General features: G+C 39.2%; 1 protein-coding gene across 2 annotated transcripts; it reads right to left on the reverse strand.

The window, feature by feature from the left end:
* Positions 1 to 768: 768 nt before the first annotated feature.
* syt16 (synaptotagmin XVI) lies at positions 769 to 26,962 on the reverse strand. 2 transcript variants are annotated; one of them, XM_079370274.1, is made up of 7 exons: positions 26,845 to 26,962; positions 15,479 to 15,652; positions 11,059 to 11,283; positions 9,065 to 9,303; positions 5,925 to 6,386; positions 5,629 to 5,818; positions 769 to 4,946 (listed from the first exon to the last, which is right to left on the reverse strand). In XM_079370274.1, exons 1-7 carry the CDS (start codon positions 26,912 to 26,914, stop codon positions 4,633 to 4,635), a joined length of 1,674 nt encoding a protein of 557 aa, XP_079226400.1. In that variant the 5' UTR covers positions 26,915 to 26,962; the 3' UTR covers positions 769 to 4,632. The 2 variants fall into 2 exon arrangements, with proteins under 2 accessions (XP_079226400.1, XP_079226399.1); XM_079370273.1 differs by having other exon boundaries at positions 15,479 to 15,721.
* Positions 26,963 to 27,210: the final 248 nt, after the last annotated feature.

Consider the following 27,210-nt stretch of genomic DNA (forward strand, 5'->3'; position numbering starts at 1 on the left):
ATCAGTATGTCTGTGATCTTCCACATTTTCTAAATCTGTTCAGATTTGAAAATGGTGTGTAGTGTCTAGCTAGCCTTGTATTCTCTAACTGGGTCTTCAGCCCTGGTCCTAGCCTTCACATTAGAAGGCCTGACCTGTAATCACCATCCATGCATGCAGACTTACAGCAGCATTCACAGGGTACAACAAGAAGGCTTCATGCAAATGTGGATCATGTCTTTGTCATGGTGGATATGTTTCATCTCAAAATGTTACAGGCACTTCATCAGAGTATGTACAACAGTATTATATCTGCAGCACTATCTGATTGTCTCACATTTGTAATACAACCAGGAATCTCCAACTGAGCATGCAGACATGAAGTCTAAACATAATAAAAATCCTGGGAAATATTTAAGAACACATTTAATATTTTAAAAAATATAGAGTAGATATTATAGATTCTGTACAACAACTTAACATGCATAAAATATACCAGTTTGTGCAGTAAATATAGTTCATGTCAATATTCACACTCACATGGATGAAGCCAGTAGAACAGGAATGCTGAGGATAAGTCTTGGCACAGGTATTTAGTCTTTAGCCAATGGAAAATATGATCTTATAGTTAAGTGTTTAGATGAAAAAAATTAAAAAGAATAAAAAGCTGACTGAGAAAAAACGATGGCGTAGATTGGGTTTTCAAATGTTTGGGGATGTATCAATGATTGTTGTTTCATTGAAATCCCATTTAAAATTAAGTGAAATAATGGTATAGTTTTATTTTACTATTTTACATTTTTTTCAGATGGTACAGTGATTGGATATTTTTTCCTTCTAAAATATGCATTTATAAACTGATGGCTAAGAGAGTCTTTGACACTGACCAAGATTTAACTCAGAAATGCATTATTTTGGTTGTTGAGGATTATTATATACAAAAATAACAGTATTGTCAATAAAATAGCACTCAAATGAACAACGACTTTGGAAGAAATATGGTACTGTAAAAAGAAACATAAAGCCAGATGCAGGACTCCTACTCTCCACTATATGCTTCATTTATACCTGAATTAATCTTCTTTACATATCTGAAGTTTAGAAATGTGACATCCAGAATTTACAGCCATTTTCCACTTTAAAATAAATCCATAAAGATGTGCCCTTCAACATATTAGTGTATTTATCTGGCCTCGCGGTTATGTTTTACGCCCCATGTATCTCTGACAACATCCACTATCCTGTCTCTCAAATAAAGGCAAATAATGCCCAAAAATACATATTTAAAACATAAACTATCACGTAGTGTGTTGTTTGCCTGGTATGAGCTTGAACAACAAAGTTACTCCTGGAGGGCTCCATGTTGCTTTTCCAAATCCGTTACTGGTAGCAAGTCAACTCGGATGTGACATCTTTCCCTGCTCTGACAAAAAGGTAAATGATACTAAGATACAAAATATGTCAGAGAAAATGTAAGGTAAAAAGCTGCAAGTCATTCTAAATAATTTCTTCTTGATGTTTTTGTTGCAGCTTAAAAAAAAAACAAAAAAAAACTCTGGTTATAAACATCTCACGTAAAATATCTGTATAAACACCGAAGAAAAACTAGGTTTTTCTGTCAAGCAATTCACATTTAAAAAGTGAGCTTTTGTCACATTAGTCAAATGCTGGGAAGAGGTGAACTACTGTTACTGTGACACACATGACAACATCTAGGCTGGAGAGCGCCATGGAGGAAAAAGAGCCGAACCTTGACACCTGTGACCCCACAAATCAAAAGGGATGTGCATTAATGGATGTTTTATAATTTAGGTGAACTGACCCTTTTATTTTACATGAATAATTTGAATAAACACATAGGCCTTCAGTTTATATGTTGTGCTTCACTCTCTAAAAGTAGTCAGAAATCATTTGTATAATTAAATCTTGCCTTTTTGAGATGTTCTTTTAAACCATTTCCTCCAACAACAATTGTACAGATGAGCTGCATTCAACATTTCTAAAGAGGCTTAGTCGTCACCTGCTTGCAGAAAACCATCCCAAGACAAACAAACGCTCAAATAAACACCTCTCTGCTCTCGTTGTGCGAAACCCTCAGGGGTTTGGAGCTACAGTATCAGTCGACACAAACAAATATAATCCCCCCTCTGGGCTGAACTGCAGCCTTGTGACTCAATGATGCTCCGACTGGAAGAGGATGAGCATTAGCAGCGGCATTACCGTCATCACACTGTATCTGCAGCTGTAACTACCAATTAACCACAGAAAGAGAGTGGAGAAAAAAAACACACACACTTCCAGGGTAATTCATTGCATGTTATTAACAGCTGCAGCAAGATATTTAAAGCCTCTTTTCAGCTCAGCGTTGATGGGTGTTGAAATGAGCTTTGCCCTGTGAAGGAGATGGAGCGGGGGCCGAATAACATCATTCAGTGTCAAAGAGGCAGAATGGGGGAGGGAGGGGAGCTCTTATCCCACCGGGGTTAAGAGTCTCCAGCTGCTGGTTTTTCCTGCCTGTAGTAGCACATGTGTCAGGAGAATATGAATGAGTGTTGAATATGAATGAGGCATCTTCCTACTCCACTTGAATCACAAGATATCTTCCATTCTACTCTCATGTTTGTTTCTCTACTCCATATTCTTTGGTCGCATGATTCCTTCAGTGGCAACACTGACAGTGACTTCATCATTTCTCCATGCATTACCTCATGTTTACACAGAAAGTCGTCACGTGGCAGTTTCTCTCTTCTGGTAGCATTCAATAACACTTTTAATGTGTTTTATTAATGTTGACTGTTGTCAACAGTAAGTTTATTAGCCACAGGAGTTCACAGTCAACTTTGCCCCTTTATAGAGTAACTAGCATGAGAACTAGGCTATACTGTATGTTGCTGCAGATGGGGCGGTTTGTTTCCTGTAATTAAACTATTTAACTAGTCCTCTAATTTGAGGAACTTTATTGGTTTTAAAAAGAAGTTGATTTTTAGCTTACATTAAATACCAACCAAAAGATCCATGATGATCATACTTCCTTTTGTTCACTAAGACTTCACACCATACACCAGTAATGTGTATAGATAGAAAGTTCCTGTAAAAACTACCTAATACTCTAAAGAATGGAAAAACTAGAACAAAAAAATGAAAAAATCCAAAGGCCGATGAATACTTCAACAAAAAAAAACTGAGGTACATCAAACCGTTGGCTGACTGAATTGTTGCATCCCAAGTTACGCAGCAGTGTAAGTACATGAATGGGACAGCTGTTGAAGAGCCAGACTCTACAAACTCTATTACCATTACTGCCAGATAATCATCTCAAACTGGGATGCATTCATGTCAAAATTCACAGTACAAAATTCAAGTTGACCTGCACACTCCAGTGTGCTGCAGGTTGACAAACACGTGTGAAATAGAGCTCAGAAGAAAGGCTTGCTGATGGTTAAGTTCTTAAAATGTTGTACACTAACATCATCGCAGATTTGTACGTTATTTTTCTCTCAAGTTGAGCTCAATAACGGGATACAAATGACCCCGTCTGCAGCAATGTATAACTATAGCTTCTGTGCCTACACTTCAAACGGTGTCTCCATAAAGGGGTCGAGCTGACCCGCATCTCTTTTCTCTAATAGTTGGCAGATACTACTTCAAAAATGCTGAACTATCCCTTCAAAGAACTATTCCTGTGTCTTTTTGTAGCTTCAGGTGCGTAAACGGAGAGTTGGTTGAAAATAGTTCTGAAACTGCTCTTACAGTTTCTTAGGTAGCAGTGGTATCTCTGTTGTAAAAATGACAATGCAATCCTTTGGGGTAACTGCAGACAAAAGTATAAAACAGCATGCCGCTGTAAAAGGAGGGCGAGTCAAAAATGAGCCGAACATCATGTGTTCAATTCAAACTAGCAAGTGTTTCTTTAAGATAATGATACATTTGAAATGTAAGGCGTTTCCTCTCTGCATCAATTCATATTTTTTTGTGCACATCCATTGATTTGACTGAATGTTAACGATTTTTTGTCGCACATCACAACAAATACACCTCTAATTTGTGTGTGCTTTCTAACACCCCATTTCATTAGAAAAACTAAAATGCAGCAGTGTGCTCTCGCGACAGAGCTGCTTCACTGATACAAGTTGTGAGGGAAGGACAGATTATCAGCTCCAAGGACTTTTTAAAAAGCTTTTTTAAACGCAAAGGAGAGGTGATTGTCTGCACAAAACCTTCACAATTTAGAGGTTTACATGCAAATGAAATACTTCATCTGTTATATCAGTGGACTTAAAAATGAAAGAATGGGTCACATGAGTGAATCCAATTTCAATGTCATCTTTTCATGCAACCTTGTCACGAGTCTTTCTTTCTTCCTTTCATGAATTACCTCCCCATTCGTCAACAGTAATACTACCCTGACGTTGTTTCAGCCTTCAAATGAAAATACAATTTGTAGTCATATTTGTAAAAAAAGAAAATCAACTAGGTTTGATTTTTGTGCAGCTTTGGAGGGATGTGACAATAGTGTAGATAGAGATAAGTCCTTGAAACCATCACCTTTCAAACCACATACTTATCTTGTGCAAAGATCAAATCAAGGCGTTTCATTCTGTTGTACTTTTTCTTCCAACCTTCTTACAAAAAATATCCACGGACTTGTAAAAGTTATGCCTCCAGCAGGACGTGCCAACGGCAGACCTGCTGTCCTCGACCGTCCTTCATGTCCTGCCAGTGGAGCTGCTCCTCTTCTCCGCTGCTGTTCATGCCCAGAGCAATCCAGCCCACCATCTCTTTGCGCTTCATGCTGCGCCGGTTGAAGATTGACACCAGCAGCGTGACGTCAGACAGCTGGAACAGCGCCACCTGGAAGACGAAGGTCTCCTTGTAGACTGGGTTGGGTTGCCCGCGACGCACCGACGTCTTACAGCGAGAGATCTCCTGACCAACCGAGTTCAACAGAGTCAAACGCCCGTAGGTGTCTGAAGACAAGGGGAAGGAGAGAGTGATGGTAGAAGAAGGTACAGCAAGGAGGCAGACACAAATAGCAAACATCTTTCATGTAAGTTTTTCTTTTTTTCCCCTGTAACTCCTGTCACTGCTTTATAAGTTATCAAGCTGAACGTCGTCTGGGTTGTTTTGCTTGTTTTTTTTTTTTTTATGTTTTTGTCAAATATGTGAAGTATTTATAATATGAAATGAAATATGAATTGTCTTTTTCTTTTGTAGTTTTTGTCTAATGTGAAGTGCAAGAACTATTTCTGTGATGACACTATGATTATCTTTTCCTTTGAGGACTGTGGAAACTAGAACGTGATGTCTGCTTGACTCTGACAGTCTTTTTCTTATTTGTTTGTACCAAATATTGTAAAAGGAAAAAGTCTCTTGGCATGTCTGTGCAGATCTTAGAAACAGAGAGTAGAGATACACACTGTGTTCTTCTGTCTCAGCTGACCCTTTAGGGGTCTGTAGGATGCGTATTGATGCATATTGAAATGTGAAATCACTTCATATGAATTATTCAGATTTTCTTATTCAGCATATGATATGAAATTAGTTAAAGCCCTCTTGTATAAAAGCAGAAGTTGGGTTATAGTGTCTATTTGTTTAAAAGGTCTGCGAGAACAGTCTTTATGTGTCTGTTAGTAAAAGATCACTGTATACCTGGCGGTCTGTTGATTGCCAGGTTTCTGAAGTGGCTGCCCTTGATGAGCTCCACAGACATGCGTCCAGTGGTGGCGTTGTATGAGAGGCCAACCAGCAGCTCAGGGACCCCGCCGTGGGTCAGAGACTGAGTGGACGAGGCGCTGTCGCTCTGAGACACGGCTGACAGGCTGAGCTGGGAGTCCACGCTCTGAGAAAACACAGAAACACGTAAAATAACAGCAATGAAAGTCAGAGTCCCAATCTAACCCTGGAGAAAACATTTCAATGTTATTTTTTGACCAAAGCAAAGTCACCTTGAGGTTACTTCGAGGCTCCAGGACCAGCGTTGTCTCCATTGTTCCTCCATCAGGGTCAAGCCCACCTAAATGCAGCATCTTCTCCCCCATCATCCTCTCTCGGGACATCCTGCCGCCGAGCGCGTACAGCCTGAACCTGATAGCCAACATGTGCAGGTCAGACGGATCCAGGCGGGAGAATCGATATGTCTCGTTGAAGTGCGGCAGCGAGCCTCGTTGAATCGACGTCTTGTGGCGTTGTTTTTTGGAGGGTAGTAGGACCATGTGCACCTGCCAGGAGTCCATTCCACTGCGAGCCTTGTCAGGGATGTCCCGCGCAGCGACCACAGTGACCAGCAGCTTCTCCGTGTCTGGACGGTACTCCAGAGAGAGAACCAGGTCTCCACATTTAGAAATGGGAGGTCGAAGGGATGAGCCGACTGGCTGAGAGGAGACCTCGTCAAGGGGATGATGCTCTTGCTGAGAGGGACGATAGAAAAAATACACTGCTCAAAGAAATAAAAAAAGGGAACACTTAAACAACACAATGTAATTCCAAGTCAATCACACTGAACTCAAACTGTCCACTCAGGAAGCAACACTGGTTGACAATCAGTTTCACATGCTGTTGTGCAAATGGAATAAACAACAGGTGGAAATTATAGGCAATTAGCAAGACAACCCCAATAAAGGAGCGTTTCTGCAGGTGGTGACCCCAGACCACTTCTCCCTATTCATATTGCGCAGCCTTTTATATGCAACACAATTAGCACCATCCCATACATTTTTTTCGAGTTATGTTTCATATTAATAATCTGAAAGATGACTCATACAGAAAGTTTTGTTTATAACTTTAGTATTTGCAATGTTGTGGGGTGTAAGCCTATTAAATAGCATACTGCCTTACAGAAAAGTAACTGCAAAATGGTATTCAAGTGTAGCAGCACTTGAGTGAATATTCTTTGTTACCCTCCACCAAAGTGAAATTTAAAGACTCACATTTAGAGATTAATACTCCAAAGCTTTTTTTTAAGAGGAAGAAACTGAGCTGAAATCCCGTCATAAAGAAGAAACAAACATCTTCCTCCTTCTCCTCTCCTCAACCCAGCCAATCCCAGCCCCCCCATCCAGTCTGCAAATACAACCTCGCTTGTTTCAAGTGTTGACAGAGCAGGGCTGAGTGTCGTTGTCGACATGGTAACAGCAGAGGAGATAAGGTAATGACAAAGCTGCTGCTCCGGTCTATTGAACGTGCAGTTCAGGAGGTCCGCATGTGAAGAGCAAAACACGAATGCACACGCTCACCTGAGCAGCAACATTAGATGTTTACTTCTCTTTCCCACATAGGCAGAAAAACAATCACTTAGCATCACCACTAGTAGTGATTTTGAGAGATTTATAGAGCAACACTAAAGTGACACAGTTGGCACAGAATCTTAAATATCAGACTCCAATGAACGAAAATCATACTAAAAAAGGAGCCAATCAATTACCCACACAAGGCAATGTAATTAGTTGTCTGAATATGGGTAAATATTACTGTCCCAATAACAAGATAGTAACTGAGTTACAGAACCAGCGCTTGTGATTATAGGAGGTCAAGTCAAAGAAGTACTGTGTTGAAGTATTTGTTCTTCTTCTGAACACTTTCATAGTGAATTAGCTACAGCATTAGCAGTGGCACAACTGTTACATAACAGTAAATAAACTGCTACAACTTGGCTCTCCCGTTTTCTGTAGCTCCACTGATCCGAATTCATTTCTTATTTATGAAGCGTTTCACTGTGTGTACCATGGATGTGTGTGTGTGTGTGTGTGTGGGAGGTGTTTACTGCACAGATTGCTCCAAATTTCAAAGTGTGATTTGCTGACTGAGAGGTTGTTAAATTCTACATTCCCACTCTCCTACACACACACACGCCAAATCAACTCAGAAATACATGTTAAGTAGATTTATGCACACTGTTTACACACACACACACACATTCAGAGTGATTATTATTCATGAGCTTCTGTTTGTTAGCCAACGCAGTGTGGAGAGCGAAGGAAATATCGACTATTTATACAAAACCTCGAGGCCTCGGTGGGTTGTGTTTGTTTTTTTCTTTCTTCCAAAATGAACCTGAGAGGATAACAGCGGAGTGATAATCCTCTCACAGCTGAGTGAAGATGATACGTCTGCCAAGCATGATGGGTAACAGCAGGGCCGTGGCCACCTCACTGACCCCTTTAAGTAATCCTTTCCTTGGAATAATTTGTTCAAGTTTTTGTTGATAATGATGAGCTAAAAACCTGTGACACTTTGTCTCAAGATTTAAAGGCTTAATGTAAAGCAGAAATCAAATAGACAAATTGTAAATAAATTGTAGACTAATGACTAAGAGTGAAGTCAAACTCCCTCTGGGTTTGTTGTTTCGATGTCTGTGTTCACACTGATAGGATGGTGCTTCATACAGCTGATTTATGATCCGTTCAGAAGGTCAGATGCACACCATTTCTTGCAATCGATGGCGGAATCTTGTTTCATCAGCACTTATCTGCCATTCTCCATCTCACACACCCATGTTGGTGAAACAGGAAGGTAAGGGCAAGGATGTGGAGGATAGCGGGGAGGCAGGGGCCTGAGGGATGAAGGAGGTACTGTATGTCCAAAGAGAGTATTTGTTTGAATCTGTTCTGAAAGTCACAGAGTCAGCCCTGCATGTTAAACTTTATTTCATTGAAGGATTTAAGTATTTCTATTTGTTTGTGTGGCTGCTTTATAAATTGTGCTGCTGCTTGTTATGGCCAGGACATTCTTAAAAAAATGTTGTTTTTTTTTATCTCAATTTCTTTCCCAGTTAAATGAAAGTTAAATTAATCTAAATAAATAAACAAAAAGTATAATCCCTTAATTCTACTTTAAGCACCATGTAAAGAGTGCCATCCCTATACATTTTTTTTACAAAAACAAACAAACATGTACACTGAAATTATGTCTGCTTTAAAAGAGTAAACTTTGCACACAAAACTTTTGGTATGTACACATAAGCCAAATTATGAATTGACTTGATCAAAATCCCCAAATACCCAAACATTGGTAAAAATGTACCTTTGATATTCACATTTTGGGGAGTTTAAATAACGTTAAACTTGTTCTACATGTTAGACTGTAGTACCTCGGGGCTCCAGGTGGAGGAGCTGTCTGTTGCATCATTTTTCTCGTTATCGGCAGCCTTCTCGGTCTCCTCACTGCCGTCTGCTGCCTGTCGGCTCATACTGGGAGATGGACTGTTTCTGACCTCCAGCAGCTCAATTCCTGCAGGTTTTTCTAGAGCGAGCGAAGATTCTCTCTCTCTCTCCTCTGCTGCAGCGGTCAAAGGGTCTTTAAAACTCTGCCGGGCTTGAGCCTCCATTTCTGCAGAGGGGAGGCAACAGGAGATGAAAGTCGGGATTAGGCCCTCTGCTGGTCGGGTGTAGAACTGTAGAAAGGTGTGTCAAGCTTGTTTGGTGTAGCTAACTAGATTTGCAGAAAATTTTTAATAAAATAATTAAAAGCAGTTTGACGTACAACCAATAACCAAACATACATTTTTCCATCTCAGTCTAATCAGTCATTAAGGGGCCTTTTTTAATTCTCCCTCACTGATCATGAAGGGGACGGGGCTTCTGGTATAAGAGTTGTCAACGACGATGGCAAAGGAGAAACTAATCTGACTGATCGAGCGTACAATTTCCAGTTTTAGAGCTGCTGTTTATGGCATCATTCCCTTGACTGTGTTTTCATTTGCTTGGAGATTTTCTTTGTTAGCATAAAAGATTTGCAAATTCAAGTTTTTTCTCTAAATGGCCCAAAAGGCAAAAAACAAATAACTACTGGAAACTTAACCTGGGTTTTTGAGATAGATAGATGATAGATAGATAGATAGATAGATACTTTATTGATCCCGAGGGAAATTCAGGCTTATACGTATTTGTATTTGTGATGAAGGTGTGTTAGTTAGTACAGCTGCAGTTGCCTTTGTTATTTCTGCTCATCAGGTGAACATTATGGGTGTCAAATAACAAACAGCAGGAAGCTATTCATTGAAGTTGTTGTGTTTTTATCCCAAACATACTGATGACTTTAATAAAGGGACATTTTTTTTACTATTTAAGTCCACGTCTGTTTATAAAGGTTTACACAGTATTATCTTTACCCAATCATTTTATAACAAATTTGTCTTTTAATCTCTGGACACATAGATTGGTTCAGACATAAAGCCAAGTAGATTTTAGAAAAAGCACATAGCATGCAAAGTTAAGGGAAAATGAACAAGTATGTCCAAACGACTTCAAGTCAACATATCTAGATATGTGCACCATCAAGCATAAATATATGTTTTTTATATACTTTTCTAAGAATATTTCCTGCTGTCTTCCTACACAAACTCACCAGGATTTCTTAAAGGAAATTTTAGGGGGGCTGGCAGGAAACATGGATGATGAATGAAATGAGAAAGGAGACAGACATGTTATCTCCTCTGGCATTTCTTCTAGGAGGCCTAAAAGAAGTTACCTAAACATTGTTAGGGAGCATTGTGTGTAATCCATCAAACCTTGACCTTTACCTGAGACAGAAACACTTTGAGAACAGCCCGTACCTGAGACCAATCAATACCAATTATCTCCTATTCAGCATCATTATGGACTGTTGTACAAACGGCTGCATACAGTGCTGACCATGGCAACAGGATGAGTCATCAGTTCCACTGTGTGTGTGTGTGTGTGTGTGTGTGTGTGTGTGTGTGTGTGTGTGTGTGTGTGTGTGTGTGTTTGTAAGCTTATATTTTAGTTAAAAAGGGAAAATGAATATCAATTGAGACAGGTTGAACCCAACCTAACAAGGTCACCACCCACCAACAACCTGCTCCTCATTTAAACAGGCAGGTCATTTAAGTTTGTCCATTTCTGCTTCCTGGAATGAAATTAAAGGAGATTTAGGGGCATCAATCAGTAGAGATAGTGTGTATTTGCAACAGCCATCAGTTGAAGTAAGTGCCATGTTTTAAGACACTAAGATACAGTCAAGTTGTTCTTTAATATTTTGGGAATTATATCAGTTTAAGATTGCATCCTATTATTGTAAGTGCAGAGTTCTTGTTATAATGTTTGTTCAGGAATTAACAGTCACCTTCACAGTCTGATGGCTCGGTGCTGCCCTCCTCCTGGTCTGACAGGCGGGTGAACTTGTGTCGTCGGCCCGAAGCTAGCTGTGTCTGATGGGTCTGCTGATCGCCGCTGTGTGTCGCCGCAGTACGAAAACTCTGCGAACGTGACACGGAGATCTCAAACTGCTTCAGGACCTCGTCTTCGCTGTCAGATGAGCTGACGTCATCGTCATCGCCATAACTGTTCACTAGAGGGGGGAAATAAACAGGGAGAGCAGGGGGTGACAAAGAGGAAAAACTGGGAGCGCTAAGGAGCAAAAGTGGAGAGGAGAGGAGAGGAGAGGAGAGGAGAGGAGAGGAGAGGAGAGGAGAGGAGAGGGAAATAGAAAGAAGTAAGGAGAACACAAAAACAAGAAAAATAGGAGAAAGGGAAACATGAAATCAAAGACAGGAGGAAACAGGGAAGAAAAGGAAAAGAAAAACAAAGAAAACACGAAGAATAAACTTAAGTCATGAGAGGATAAAACAAGGAATAATATAGGGGAGAAAATAAGGTTAGCCAGAAAAAATTTGGATTAAAAAGTGAAGAGAGGAAAAGGTAAGAAACCAGGAAAAAAGAAAGAGAAGAGAGAAAGCAGAAGAAAAGGAGGAAACAAGGAAGGTAGGGAAGCAGAAGAGCGTAGAAGTAGAAACAAGGAAGAGAGGAGATGTGATCCTGTTTATAACAACCATAAACACTTGAAGTCAATGAATCATTTTTTTTATCCCTGAAACACTGATCTGTTCTGCTGTGGACTGTACCGAGGGATATCTTATGTTTTATCGGTGTGTTGTGCAGACTCTGTATCCAAATGTTCAAGATGTCAGAAGCCCCCTAAAAACCAGTAATGGCTTGTCATTTATACAGCAAGAGAAGGTGGACACATGTCATCCATCTTTATATAAAGTCAACAGACCAAACTTGAAGAAATAAAAAAAAAAAAACCTCAACAAAGGTTTGAAAACGGTCTAAATCCCTCAGGTAACACTCAAGTACAGAATAATAAAGGTACTTTGTGCTGGAAAATTATAGCTCTTTGTAAAGATTCATTCATTCATTCAAAGCCTTTCTCTGTATCTCACTGCTGGAAAAAAACAATAGAAGCTGTTAGCGTTAGCAGTTCACAGGGTCACTCCACTCACTTCATAATTTGACCATAATTAGATAGCAACAGCTGAATGAGTGATGCGTTGGTGTGATCAGTACATCCTATAAAGTGCAGGTCACCGTCTCTACCTGAGCGATTGCCATGGTTACCTACAGAAGTGGAAGCTGTTGCCTGAGTGGGTGAGCTGCATGATTAGTCTGTTAACTTCAGTTTTCTGAAGCTATTCTTAGGCAGAAGACCTCAGCATGGAGTTGTGTTGCTTAATGATTACGTTCACCACCCAAACACAGCCACCCACACACAAAACTCAGTGTGATGTAACGTACACAAACACGTTTTAAAAAAGCTGCTTCATTAGTAAAAATCCAAAAGGTAAAACAAAAAAGAAGGAAATACATGAAAGTATTTAAAGTAAAAGTAAGTATTCTGACCTGGTGTACAAATAATAACGATACCAATAGACCCATAAATGACCCATCAATAAGAATGCAAAAAAGAAATTAGAACAGAGTATTCTAAAGGTAAAAACAGAGACTTGAATCTTGATACGCACATCAGATCTTTGGGCTTGATGTTTCACCTTCTCTTCAGTCAATATTTACTATAAAACACAAGCTTCTTATTAATTGACCTTTTTGAAATACAATTACACAAATATAAATACATAAATTATGAAATGTGCTACAGAGAACTTCTGCTGTTAAACAAAGTAAATTGTGTTGTTAAAAATCTTTGAGATAACTTCAAAAAAGTAACTGAGACATAAGCATTTCATTGTTCTTCTTAAAAATAAAATTATTGATCAGGTCTATAGCTTAATCTAACCTTGAACTTTTTTATTGCTGACCTTTTTGTTGAAATCACGCGCAGTAAGAGCCCCTACCTTGTACAGCGAAGCTCCAGAGGAGTCAAAGTTGTGAACAGTGTTGAAAGACTTCAAACAGGATGTATTGTTTGTTCAGGAAACCAACTGGAAATACCAGAGACTCCACCTGCTGCAGGTGAGGAACCAACAAACCAGCACTGTGTTTGCTCACTGTTTGACTCAAAGGCAACACCTGGATTGAACCATCCTGCTGCTGGGAATGTGACTTTGCCACAACACAACAGAGTTTAGTTTCTCAATGTTCATGTGTACTGTAGAACGTAAACGTGATAGAGTAGGCAATAGTACCTGATTATCGTATTTCTTTCTTTGTGAAGGGAATTACTTCAAATTAAAATTGTAAGACTGCTGCAACAACTGCATTTCTTAAACTAATTAAGTGTTAAATGGATGAAATATTAATGTGCCAGTGATTTTAGCTTAGTTGCTTAAAGCCCCTGTGAAGAACTCGATTTTGTGTTGCAGGTTTTAAAAAGGTGTACGTCTTTTCTCTTAGTTGATCTTGACCTGAACAAGTATTGTTTCTTTTTTTATTTTGGGCAATTTTGGACTATACATAGGGCGTGCAACGGAAACATTATTTTGAATTATTGGGAAATTACAGAGCCGTTTGATTACAAACAGGGGTTTGAGGTTATTTTACAGAACAGGTCTTTTTCAATAAGTTACATTTTAAACAGAGTTAAATGGTTTATATACTGAAATAAATGATGTTCATTACATTAGCTCGCAAAGTACAGACACAGTGAACCTCGCTTTACACTAATATAAAAAAGCACCTGTATGATCCTTTAATTTGTCTTTTTTTAAGTTTAAGTGACCTTTGCTCTGGATGTCGTCAGTGTTTTCCAAGGAAATAAACTGTTTCACCGGGTGATGAAAAGATGTGTATGAAAGCTGAGTTCCTTTTCTCTGTGGTTCTTGCTATACTTTTCTATCTTTGCTGACTTTTTCTTCAAGGTTGTATAATGTTAATATTTCTATTGTGCGTGGATGCAGAGCTTTGTGGCATTATATGGCTGACTCACTCAACTCTTTCTCTCTTACATACATGCTCGCCCACCCAAACCACTGTACAAACACAAGCTCACCCACGTTCTCTCTCTGTTACTGAATAGTTTAATTGGAGTCATAATGCATACAGGAGTCACATACTTTCTGTTGTCTGTCTCCCACTGAGATGTTCAGCTTATATAATAGGTTAACCTTGGCGAGAAAGCAACAGTTTTCTCTTCTAAGAAATAGGAAGTACTCAGACTTCTACAATTCTGCTGGATGTACTTAAAACCTACATACATTAGCTGTACATATCACACATCATCTGAGCTTACAATGCTAGTTGTGTGAGATAATAATAATAATCCTTGTATAAATATCGAGGGGAAAATTGATTGTGACTTTTGAAATACTGTTTCAATCAACCTACAGAGTTTTCAAAGGAAACCATATCTTAAATCTGTTAACTAATGTTAGAAAAAAACTATGTTAGCATTCAAGTACTTCTTAACTAGTACATTTCTATTAATATTGTTTAACACCATCAAGCTGTAATACAAGCTAGAAAGTGGTTAATAGTTAACATTAGCTGCTGTCAAACACCAGCTAATAGGTTTTTAACTTTTTGTTGTTTTAATGTGTAGATAAGAAACGTAGGACAGGATCAGGACAACGAATTTGCAGCCAACTTTCAGCAAGACCTCAGTGGGAAATGGCCGCTACGTCAACGTAGCCTATTAGCTACAATTGGAGACTAACCTGGTTGTTGTACTCTTTTTATACATCTAATTTGAACAGTAGCCTCTTTTCGTGTGCTCAGACTTATACAGAGTGTACAAAATGCACAGAATTTTGAGTCCAATGAAAAAAGTTTGAGATTGCAGGTAGCTTGTATTTCAGGTTTTTCATCGGGCAAGATGCAGGGTACCCCAGATTGGTCACCAGTCAATCACAGAACTGACATACGGAGTCAAATAACCAGCCTCATTCATATGAGCAATTTAGAGTCACCAATTGACCTAATGAGCATGTCTTTGTCTTTAGATTGTGGGAGGAAGCCAGAAAAGCTGGAGGGAAACCATATATTGTATGTGGGGGGAAAATGCCTGCTCCACACAGAAAAGTCCTGTACAACAAGATTTACACCAGGAACCTTCTTTCTGTGAGGCAACAGCACTTAACCACAGTACCACTGTGAAGCCAATGTTTAAATGTACTTTTTGGGCTGTGTTTTATACAGGCTGTTATTATTTGTTACTTCGTTTTCATTTCAATGTAGCCCAGTGCATTTTGTTAGTTCTTTAAATTGTGACCTGGGACATACTGTGTAAGGGCCACTTTTGCATTGTGACTGAAAAAAAACCACAAATGTAATTTTCTTTTTTAGGCAGTCTCTATTTGTCAGTCACTCACCAAGCCCCTGGCGGATTCCCACTCTTCCTTTCTTCCGGCGACCATGTTGCTCCAGACAGGGCAGCCCACCAACACGTGAGAAACACAGCTTCTTGTTGATGAAGAGGAAGAGGACAGCCAACGCCACGATGAAGACACCCACAGCCGACAGGAATCCAATGGCCTCTGGGGTGACTGGCAGGAGGAGGGAGAGGGAGAGAGGACACACAATGACACACTGATCAGACCACACAAACAGACAGTCTGGATACATGCACGCACGCACACAAACACACACATTACGCATGGCACATGTGATAAACACAGACAGAATGAGTGATACTTTAGTATTTGATTTACCCTCAGTGCTTTAAACATCATTTATTTTTCACCAATTTATCAGTTTTTCTTTTCTTTTTGTGTAACACTTTGAATTTACTGTTTCCTCGTTTGACCCTTTGTTGGCTCTCTGATCCGCTGACTCGCCAGCCAGAGAGCCCCAGTCAAGTCTTTTCAGCACGCTGCGGTGACATCGTGACCTTAATTTTGTTTCTACGACATGGTTAAAAGGTGCTCTAGGTGTCTGCAAGAGTGACACAACATATCTTAATCTGGGAATTCTTTTTCTGTACTGATGCATTGTTGGTGCAATTGTCAAATTGTTCACATAATTCTGAACTGTATACATTTGGGAGCTTTTGTCTTTATTCAAATAGGACAGTGGAGAGAGTAATCAGGGAGAGAGAGTGGGAAAGGAGCCACAGTTTGACTTGGATGTGGTTCTGCCTGCTTTGAGGACCACAGCCTCTGTACATGAGGCGTGAGCTAACAGGCAGAACATTAGAGCCTCAATCCACACAGTTTCAAGACAGTCTTTTTCTCATTGTGACATTACAATAGAATGACATGTTAAGTATGATCCCAGGTCTTTAGTCTTTGACCTAAAGACCTGGGACCTTTGTCAACAACTAAAGAAGTGGTTTTACAAGCACCACACAGGAAGCAGCAAACCATAAACATGGAGTATACAACTTGAGTAAACAGAGCATGTGACAGTCAGGAATTGATCCAGTCTATTTCAAAGCTGGTTAATAAGGTGTTCTTTTACTTTGTGAAGTAACAATGTTTCCTTTGAAGGTGAGCAAATTTGCAGTTCAGCTCAGCACACTGCTTACTTTTTGTTACTCCCTCCATTTCAGATTTGGAAAGGTTTAAGGATATCCCACCTTTCCCTGAACAGTTTGTACATAGCCTAGCTCTTTCTCATCCGCCTCTAGATACATTTAATACGTACAGAGATATTTAAGATTCAGTAAAAATGTCAGACTATTTACATTTTTTTACCACTTGAAAGTTGTTCTCATCTAACAAAAAAAGTAAGAGCTTACATATTTCTATCAAACCGGAGAAAGATAAAAAATAAAAATAAAAATATAAGACAGAAAGAACGAAAAAAAAGCATGAGAGGAACTAGACAGAGACGGTAAAGATAAAGGTAAGAGACAAGGGAGACAGATATTTCCGATGCAATAATGAGAGAAGTTGAGTGAAGAAAAAGAGAAACCAAAGCTATGAGAGACGCAAAAAAAATATCCGTACCAAAATAGAGAGAAAGGAGTGAGGCAAGTTGTAGCAAGGAAACGGATGAATGAAAACAAGAATAGAGATTTAAAAGATGGGGGGGGGGGGGTAAAAGGAGGAAGAGAGATGTGGATACGCAGAAATGTAATGAGAGCAAAGGTGCTCCGAGGCGTACTACTCTGCTCTCAATGAGGCGGCTGAGACGCAACACAGATGAATAGAAATGCACAATGGGGGGTCGTCGCCTCTCGTTTCCAGGGTAACATTTCAGAGAGCAGAACTAAATCAATGGAAGCATGCAGAGATGAGTACACATCCTGCTGAGAGCTGACACCAAAAAAAAAAAAAGGAAGCAACAGTGTAGGTGTATGAGAAAGATGTACTGCTGTTTTATGTATTCCTAACACCACCTTTTGTTTTCTCACTCTGATTTGTCTCTCTGCCAATTTTGGGGACAGCATCTCCCACCTTATGATGGAGCTTATTAATCCAGTCACAAGGCCAAGCATCTGTGTGTGTTTGTGTGTTTGTGTGTGTGTATGTGGTGACAAAATAATGATCAATAACTAAAGCTGGCTCGTTGAGCACATAATCCATCTCTGCTTAAAACACATGCGACAGAACAAGAATATCTTAACTCTGGCTCTCATATCCATTGGTGCCACCATGCCAGTGTTTGCATTACAATCTTACATAAAAGAAAGAAGAACATACAAGATGCAGACGGAATCCCACCTACATGAATTAAGAATGGATGCAAAACGCCTCCTGAAACCTCTCTAAGCAGCAGCATATCTCCAATTTGAGTAGGCTGAAAAGGGCGAAAAAAATCTGGACTCCTACCAAACCCAACATAGAGCATCTTCACATACAATACAGTCAGTCTGGTTGGTCTGGAAATCAAGCTTTGCACTGGGTTGGTTCATAGCGCATTACTGGTGTCCCCAGACCCAACGAAAACTGAAAGTCTTCCTGAGTTCACGTCGATCCCTAACAATGGAGTTTTCAGTGTTGGATTGGGTGGGTGGATGCTTTTGAGAAGTTGCCTTCAAGTTATGAAAAGTACATTAGTTAAGTAAACACAATTATACTGTATCTACATCAGGTCTGTTTTTTTACTTGTTAGTTAAGTCAAGTTGCATCCATAAAATTGCACTACTACAAACTTAAACCATGTTATTTTTTTCTTAAAAATTAAAGAGAAGTTTTGGTGGCTTAAAATAACAAAACTTCAACCACAACTTAAAATATGTTTCAATGACTGTTCCACTTCTGAAAACAGTGAAATGAGTTTTTGTTTGTCTACAAGATTTATTTCGAGTCTCTGTCTAAATGTTACTTATTTGTTATGCTTCATTAAAAGATATTGCCTTTTGAATATTGCTCAGCCACATAACTGTGACTGCCAAACTTGATACCCAAAGCTTTACATAGATGTATATGCATTATATCTGACCAATCTGCCTTAGGAGTGAGTCAATCTATCATCAAAAAGCTTATTATACTGGCTGCTTACAAGCGGTCCACAAGGACGCCACTTTAGATGCCGCAGGGCACACACATCAAGGTTAAAGGGTAAAAACACCTTTTATACCTCGTAAACAGAAAAAAAGAAAAACAAATTCTTGAAAGTTTCTCTCAATAAAAAGAAAACCCAGTTTACTCTGATTTCTACCGACAGACGACCTACTGTCTTCATGTTCAGCTGCTGATCACTCCCACATAAGAGAGAAGTCTGGAAGCGCTAACACATGACAGATGCAGCATGGGAACACTTCTGCACTGGTTATAACCCTGACCATGTTTCACTTTTAAAAAAACATCACTACCGCCTCCTCTTTCCTCACCTACACACTTATGACGCCAATAACAGAGAAAACGCTCCTGCACAGATCTGTAGGATGTGCTCTTGACTTTCACACAGCAGTGCCACCACCAAGTCTAATTTTCCACTTGACCAACCCCTCTGTTCATGTCTAAACACTTCTGAAACTACTGCGACAACATTTCGGTCACCTGCAGCCAAGACAGATTAAAGCAAACACAGTTTAGCAATATATAAATTTTTTATTTTACTGTATTGATCTGCAGTGTTCGGGAAGTGGTCTAGCACCTCTGCAGCTACCAGACAAATTTCCAGATTTTTATTGTAAAGACAATAAAAACACTATAATTTAAAGGAAAAGAGACAAAGGCATGACGCTATACATCATGTTGCTAGCCTTTTTTTTCTCCAGAGCTTTAACCTTTAGACCTCCAGAGCTTTAACCTTTCACTTAGATTGAAGATAAACTGTTCTCCCCCCCCACCCTCCCCCCCATGAGTAAACCTGACCAAAATGAAGTATCGAAAAACAAACAAACCCTGCTGAAATAAACAGACTGACATACTATAAGGTGTTGTGTTCGGGTGAGGCAGTAAACTGGAGTCCCTCTCAGCTGCTCCATCAGACAGACACTGAGCTTAGTGTTGGAGACTCAGAGCCTCCTACTGTCTGCATGCAGATGGACAGGAAGAAACCCTGGGTCAAATGTCTGGCCTCACACCTGCTGCACACACACACTAACACACACACACCTACACACACTAACACACACACACACACACGCAGGACTCATTATTTATACAGCGATCCCTGTTTCTTGGCTTGCTTCAAAACAAAATACACAATATACATATTTTTGAAGAAAAGATTAATCACAAAAGCACAAGACAACATGTCTTACAGATATTCATCAGGAAGCCTGAAGCTGCTTGACAAATGACTTTCTTTCGACCGATGCCACACCATCTACCAAATAAAAAAACAATGCTTTCTCAATCAGACCTCAAAATAGTCTTCCACGTCTTCATCTTCTCTGGACTTACCCACAAATATCTATCTTGCCTTCAATTAATCCAGAATGAAGCATCTAAAGTTTCGAGTAATTAAAGATCTTTGTCAACGACAACAAATCTTTCAAATTCATCAATGTCATGTCCCGCCTTTTCTGACAACGTCAAGATACTTCTGAACTTAACTGCTCAAACCAAAAGCAAAACTTGCATGTTGTAATAATTTCACAATTCTTTTAATATGATTGATCAAATATTTAAGGTTGCGTTTGGGAGCATCAAGGTTGGCGAATGTGCAACACTCAAGATGGTCTTATATGCGTATTTATGGACCACAGAGAAAGTTTTTGAATGTGTTTTAATTTTCTTGACACCAAGAACTTCTGATTGAAGATAAGAATAATAATACAGCTGATCGTCATTCAATTAGGGGTTTGTTTGGTTGGAACGTCTTCATTTGGGGAAATATTAAACAGTTTGTTTAATGTTTATTCATCTATAGATGGCGGCCATGTTGCTGTGATGTCTTGCCCAGAGTTGGAAGACTAAACGTTATTGTGTCTTACTGTTATGCTCCAGGTTTAAGCCATGTTAAAGTCACAAATCTAAACTGCTTTCATTACAAAGCTTCCCGATTAGGCCTTAATTTGATTGTACTCCCTCATGGATCACATTATTCATGTCAGGATCCTTTAGACAAGAAAAATCTTAATTATCTAAAAAAAAAAAAAAAAAAAAAAAAGGTGAATTGTGATTTTGAGCAAGCAGGGAGGTGGAGATTAAAAAAAGAGTCAAATGGAGGTTATTGATGAAACAGTCTGTGTAACGTGCAGAGCTATTAAAAGGCAAACCTTTCTTAATTCATGGACAAACAACAATTGGAGTGGTGATATATCCCAGGAGTCATCCAGGGGAATCAGATCAGGCTAATGAGATGGAGGCATCGAACTATAAACATTTAACAAATGCTAATCTGTGACGAACTCTGTGGTTGAAAAGGTTTCATGTATGCATGCGTTTGTGTGTGTGTGTGAATACTAAATCCTTATCCCCTGATTACTATGCAGCTGCTGACTTTTCCACCCCAGCTTTGAAGTGAGAGGCTCCAGAGGAGAAAAGAGAGCACTTTGATGTGAGCGTTAGATTAGTATGAGAGAGAAAAAAACATTGGAGAAGACAACGCGCTGGTGGAGGACACGTTATTATCTCTCATTAACGAAAGATACAAGACATCCTAAAAAAGAAGAGTAAGGGGCTTTGTAGTTCTTTTCTTTTTTCTTTTTTATGCGATGAAGAAAAGGAGCCCCCACTGTCTCTCTCAGTTCGTTGTAAGGTCACTCATTAATGTGGGTAATTAGTTTCAGGACACTAACCTTGTGTGTGTGTGTGTGTGTGTGTGTGTGTGTGTGTGTGTGTGTGTGTCTTTGGCTCTTTGCCTACAGATTACTCTCTATAATTCACATCTGAATGCTAAATCTTAGTTTGATTAAATCAAACGCCTGTTAGATCGAGGATGATTCTTCTTCTTTAGTACTAATAAATCTTCATGTCACTAAGAACACGTCCATCTACTTTTGTAGGTTTCTTCTCTGTTAAGGAAAAGGAGAAAGGGAAGATGAACTTTATTACTGCCAAAAGGGAAATTCCATTTTTTTCCCACTCTGATGAGACATGAGATGTAAAGAGGTCAAAATAAACACAGGTGAACAGACAGGAAGTGATGGCTGTGCACTAATGGACATGTCAGAGAGAAGCTGCACATGAAAGAGCGCTTGAGCAGTTTGGGGTATATGACACTCAGGCAGGTGTACTGGCAACTCTCAAGCATCCAGACCCATTTCCATACTCTGGACCATACTGGGACTTCTGGTTTCCAACCTAAGTCCCGACAGACAGAGCTACTGTGTACCAGACTCTGTGTACCTCTGTCCTGTTTAAGAGTTCTAGCAATTTTAATACAATATGGGTATAAACTTCCTCATTATTGGTGGCACTTATTAACACACTTTCACCTTTCAGCTCACGTCTACCATCAAAACACATAAGACATTTAACATGAAAAAGCAGGGTCAACATCTCTTCTCTCTCTTTGCAACTCTCATGAATGATTTTTCTGTGATTCAGCAACAATGGTTATAAATGGACTCCATCCATTGCACTATGCTGCTCGCACTCTGTAGACACATCCGTCCTGCTTCTCCACTGATTAAAAAAAGAAAACATTCTGAACTCCAGAGCTGACACGTGACATTCAATGACCTTGCTGCACTAAACAAAACGCGGGACAAGCTGTTGTTGTTGTCGAATCATCCCAGAAACATCAGCACACCATGTTTTAGTCTGACTCAAACCCACTGACCGCAAAGCTTACGTACAAACACACACAAATACACACATGAAAACACACACCTGAAAATCATAGTTTCCCTAGAAACAGCCCAGCGGCTCTATTAAGGTATAATGAGTGTGCCTTTTCCCACCCACATGTAAAAAGGTCTCATGTTACCATGGCGCTGTCTATCTTAGTGTCCTGATTGGTCAGGAGTGAAAAAAAGCATCTCAGGGTTGACACAAGAGGTTATAAATAAAGCCAAAAAAATATTACAAACAGCACAAATCAGAAGAGGTTCCACTTTGAAAAAAGCTTAAAATATAATTTAAGGATATTAAACAGTGACAAACCACATGCTATGGCCAGATGGCTGCAATGATGAATTTATGCAACCCTAAAATAACATAAAACAAAAAAAAAAGACATGTAATCAACCTTAATTTTTGTTCTTTAAATCAACATAGTGAAAGGATGTTTTGAAGCAACACATCTAGGATGCTTCTACATGTTGACATTAAATGCTCAGGGTGTGGCGATACACTCAGCTCAACACAAGACAATACAACACACAATGTACTGTTGTTCACAAGAAGGAGACAAGACGATATTGTAACGCCACTTTTAAGAAATTTTCAATGACTAAATATAGGAATAGAAACACAGTATTTTACTCATTTGAAGGCTGCAACATCCAAAATGTGTGTATGTGTGTGCATGTATATTTATAGACGACTGGTGTCAAAGCTGACGTACATTTCGCTCTATCCAGGATGAACATGTGCGATGTCAAAATCAAAGACTATACATTAGATAGAACTATTCTTCAGAGAAATTAAGACAGGAGAGGAGTTGAGTTTTATGATATACTGGAGCACAGCTGCCATCTGCTGGTACAAGGCTGCATTTAAACTATTCAACATGTGAGCGGATGTCACTGCTGCTGCTTTATTGTCACTGAAAAAAACATGTGACAATGAGTATAATTCTAACTCAAGTTTCTGATTGATTTGCAGGTAAATCCTCATCAAGCTTGGAGTCAAAATAAAAGCAAGCAATGGGAACTCAAGTCATGCGCAGTATTCATTTCAGGAAAGACAAAAAAGCAGAGCTTACGATCACTGTCTGTGTTTGCTGTCTGACTCTCATTAGTTCCTCCTCTGTTGGTCATGTTCTCACCTCCTTTCTTTTCTGCTCCTTCTCTCTCCCCCCCTCACCCCCCCTTCTTTTACACCCAAAACACAAATTCCCACTTTTGCAGCAAATAAGCTTAGCCACTCTCCTAAACTTTCTCCAATCTATTCTTTTTCTCCTCGTCCTCCAGTCCAAGCTGATCTGTGTCCTGTACGAAGCGTCAATCAGCACAGCTTCCCTGCCTCCCACTGGGCGAGCCGGACGCCTCTTCCTGAACACCAGACACAACAACGCTGAGGAAAGGGAGAAACTGACCTTTCACAATGTTTAGTTTGGTACAATGACACAACTGCTTTTTCAAAACTAGTATCTAATTTAAAAAAAAAAGTGGTTTCAAACAAATTGTGTTATCTTAAATTTGAGCTTTTCATTTAATTCTGTCCTAAAACAAAAATAAACGTACTCAATTTCTCAGAAAACTATCATCAGACCAGTTCAAAGATGGCTGATTATTACAATCATATGCACAAAATCAAGTCCAATTATGGATGAAAGCTTGCAAGCTTCTCTTTTGCTAGATTGTGGCTTTCAAATGTAAATCTAATGTACTTGGTTTGGTTGAGTCTGATTTTTAATTTGGCCACTAGGGGGAAGCGTAAACAAGGTGGACAAACAACACTAACATTAGTGACACTTCATTTAAATTGATGTGGCTCACTTGTTGGCTTCCATTTGCTTTTTTACACATCCAGCTGATACAGAGCAATATTAGAAAATAAATTATAGCCACCTGTTGAACATGGGCTCAATTACTTTTTCGGCTCGGCTTTTGGTCTTCGTCAACTCAAGCGAACCCTAACCCTAACCCAGAGATCAAAGCCAGAGACTGAGAATCAATAATAGCTAAAAAAAAACATCAGATACATGAACTCTTAACTAAATTGGTGATTATGTTGCTCTGCACTGGCAGTTGTTTACTAACACAGATATTATGGATCAGGGTTTAGTGTTTTTCAGCTCCTTGTGGAGTGCTAATGGCTCCTGTGGACTTGTTTTGAAACCTAACTTCACTCACTGTAAATTGACCTCAACCAACTTTGAAATCAGCCTCACTGAGAAACCTCTAATACAACTATAGCAGTAAGAGCAGAATGAAAGTAAAAGGTGTATGTTATCAGAAAGCCCGAGTGCTTTTACGCTGTGACATTGATTTCATGATTTTAATTTCCTGATACACACAAAGAAGCGTTCAATATTTCTCATGAGTCCCGATTGAGAACGCTCTCCTCTCTCAGCACACCAGCCCAGAGAGGGGAGGAGAGAGAGCTATGAATAAGACATAGAAGCAGTCTGTATCTAGGCCATTATAAACAGAGAGAGAATCACACACAAGCGCACATACACTGCTGACTGATTCCTGTTCATTGAAGCTCAATGAGGACTTCTTTGATGCTGTTATCTACATTTGTCTTCATGGCAACACTCTTAACTCTCTGAGAGGAGCATATTTAAAGGTTATGTAAAAAAAAAAAAGTGGTACAAGTCAAATCCAGCAGATGAGGGAGAGAAAACCAGGCGACCATAAAGCCAGCATGTATATTTTACTGCAGCAGATACATTTAAGTGGGGTCCCCGAAAGAGGCCAATGCCATACAGCATGAGGGACCTTGACCTTGAAAGTAACAGCCTACTTTAAAAAAAGAACTTGCTTCAGTAAATGTTGGTCATTTAAAAATTTTCACAAAAATAATTGCACAATAAAAAGTCAAATGAAAACGTTTTGGATTCGAAGTGAAAGAAACTTACTGATGATCCCTTTCGAGGGCATGCATTCAGGAGAGATTCAACGTTTCAAAGGAAGAGTTTGAAAAATCCAACAGGAACGAGAACAACAAGGTGAAGAACGCCTTCTTGATGTTAGATGTTAACTTGATGAAGTTTAGAAAATAAGATTACATCCTGTATCCCCACAGGAGACTGAATGTTCAATTATCAAAGTGATCAACATCCAGCAGAAGTTGTTGAGTCAGACGGGACAAACTGCTCATCTTGCGGTAGATAAACAAAGGGGAGGAGACAACCTGTACTTCAGGCTGTGACATCACCGACCTCACACCTGTTTTTGGATTGGTTAGAAGAGTCTGTTTGAACATAATTTCCATAATAACACTAAAAGACAGTTTCACTCTGAACGCTGAAATATTATATCTTTCTATTCTCAAAGTGTTATTTGGAGTCCACTGAGACTGAGCGAAAGCAGAGGAAGTGCACTGTATTGACTATTGTGTGTGTTTAGTGTTAAAAAATTGAGTGAACTTTTGGGTTGGATACTTCTGCTCCATATTTTGTGAAGTCTTTTTTTCAGCCCAGATAATTCAAAGATTTTCTCAGTATTTATTTAGGTAATGTGGAATTTTACAAGTAGTTGGATAACCAGAGGGAACTCCCATGATTCCCCACTATAGCCTCCACATCATCTTTTTTATTTGTAGTAGTGATTGAGAGCCCTCTTGTGGCCTACAGAATTATTATTTGCAAACTCTGTTTAAACTTTATAAAACATTTCTTGATATTACTTGTGTTTATATTTGTGTTATGTCGTTGGAACAATATTATTCTATGATAAGGGCCTATCACAGATATGTCAGCATATTGGGGTTATATAAAAATGGCGTCATGTGCCTTTTTATTACACTCTCATGTCTGTGTAGCAATACAGCTAAATAGACAATAGTCCAAGCTGAAATGTAAAAAATGTTAAGTATTTTTATTAAAGTTAATCAAATTAAGTGCCATAAAAGCATTCTAATACTACCTGAGCATGGTCATTTATGTATCGGAACAGTGATTTAAAAAAAAAAAAAAAATCCACTCAAAAGACATCTGTCTCTAATATTCCATATGAGTGCGTGTATGCGTATGAAGGCCTACTAATGAAATCCTTCAAACAGGATGCTTTCAAAATAATTCCCAATAAGTTACTGCAGAGAAGTAAATCATCTATATAAAATAAATCTATTTTAATGCATAACGCCATCGGTAGATATTATATTATGTCATTATATCATGAAAAAGCTCATCAAACAAAAGACGCTGTGTTATTATAAGCACTGTGATAATCTAAATAATAAAATAAAAACTATCCCGTAAACGAACATCATATGATTCAGTGAAGATGTAAAAATAGCCTTCCATGAAGTGGCCATGATGAGGCAACTATCAACTCTCCAGTGAGTAGCCTTCCTATATACAGTAGCCTACACTTTAACTAGTAATACTTATGGAATGTCATAATTATTTATTTACTGTATCAATTATATGGCTTAAAATGTAAAAATATGTAAATGTAAAAAATGGTAAAAGGGAATAGGCTTCATTGGCCTACGCATCCTGACGCTTTCAGTCAACCAAAACCCCCAAAAGGCAACCAGTGCATCCATGACTAGCTCTGACAGAGTATAAAGCCACGTAAAATGTGGTCACAAGGAGAGTGGAGGGTCGCACTTACTGTCTGATGCCATGGCTGCGGAGTCTTTTATCGGCGGAGCAGAGGAAGCAGCGTCCCCGCCGCTCCTCATCCTCCGGAGCCGCAAATCTGCATCCACAGAGCGGTGAACGATGGCGCCTTCAGGGACCGTTGGAAGAATGTAGATTTATCTGGTTTACTCGCATCTCTTATATATCTCATAAAATCCATTGAGGTCTTCAACATGTGATTACCGGTTGAAGGTATACTTATTCTCTCAGTTGTTGTTATTTTGTGTACAAAGCCAATAGAAATAACATTTAGCTTCAAAACGCAGCCGAACTGTATGTCTTTGAACCTATCTTAAGTCAGGACGGGCTGAAACAAACGCAATAATTAACGACTAAA

This window comes from Symphodus melops (assembly GCF_947650265.1).
Source record: "Symphodus melops genome assembly, chromosome: 19".
Classification (NCBI taxonomy): domain Eukaryota; kingdom Metazoa; phylum Chordata; class Actinopteri; order Labriformes; family Labridae; genus Symphodus; species Symphodus melops.

Excerpts from the sequence above, each read along its gene's own strand:
- syt16 (XM_079370273.1), bottom strand. The coding sequence starts at position 26,914 with ATGAGGAGCGGCGGGGACGCTGCTTCCTCTGCTCCGCCGATAAAAGAC. Across the intron at positions 9,304-11,058 it reads CGAGCCATCAGACTGTGAAG|AAATGGAGGCTCAAGCCCGG; the intron begins GTGACTGTTAAT and ends TCCCCTCTGCAG. Across the intron at positions 5,819-5,924 it reads AGCCTCGAAGTAACCTCAAG|AGCGTGGACTCCCAGCTCAG; the intron begins GTGACTTTGCTT and ends GTGTTTTCTCAG.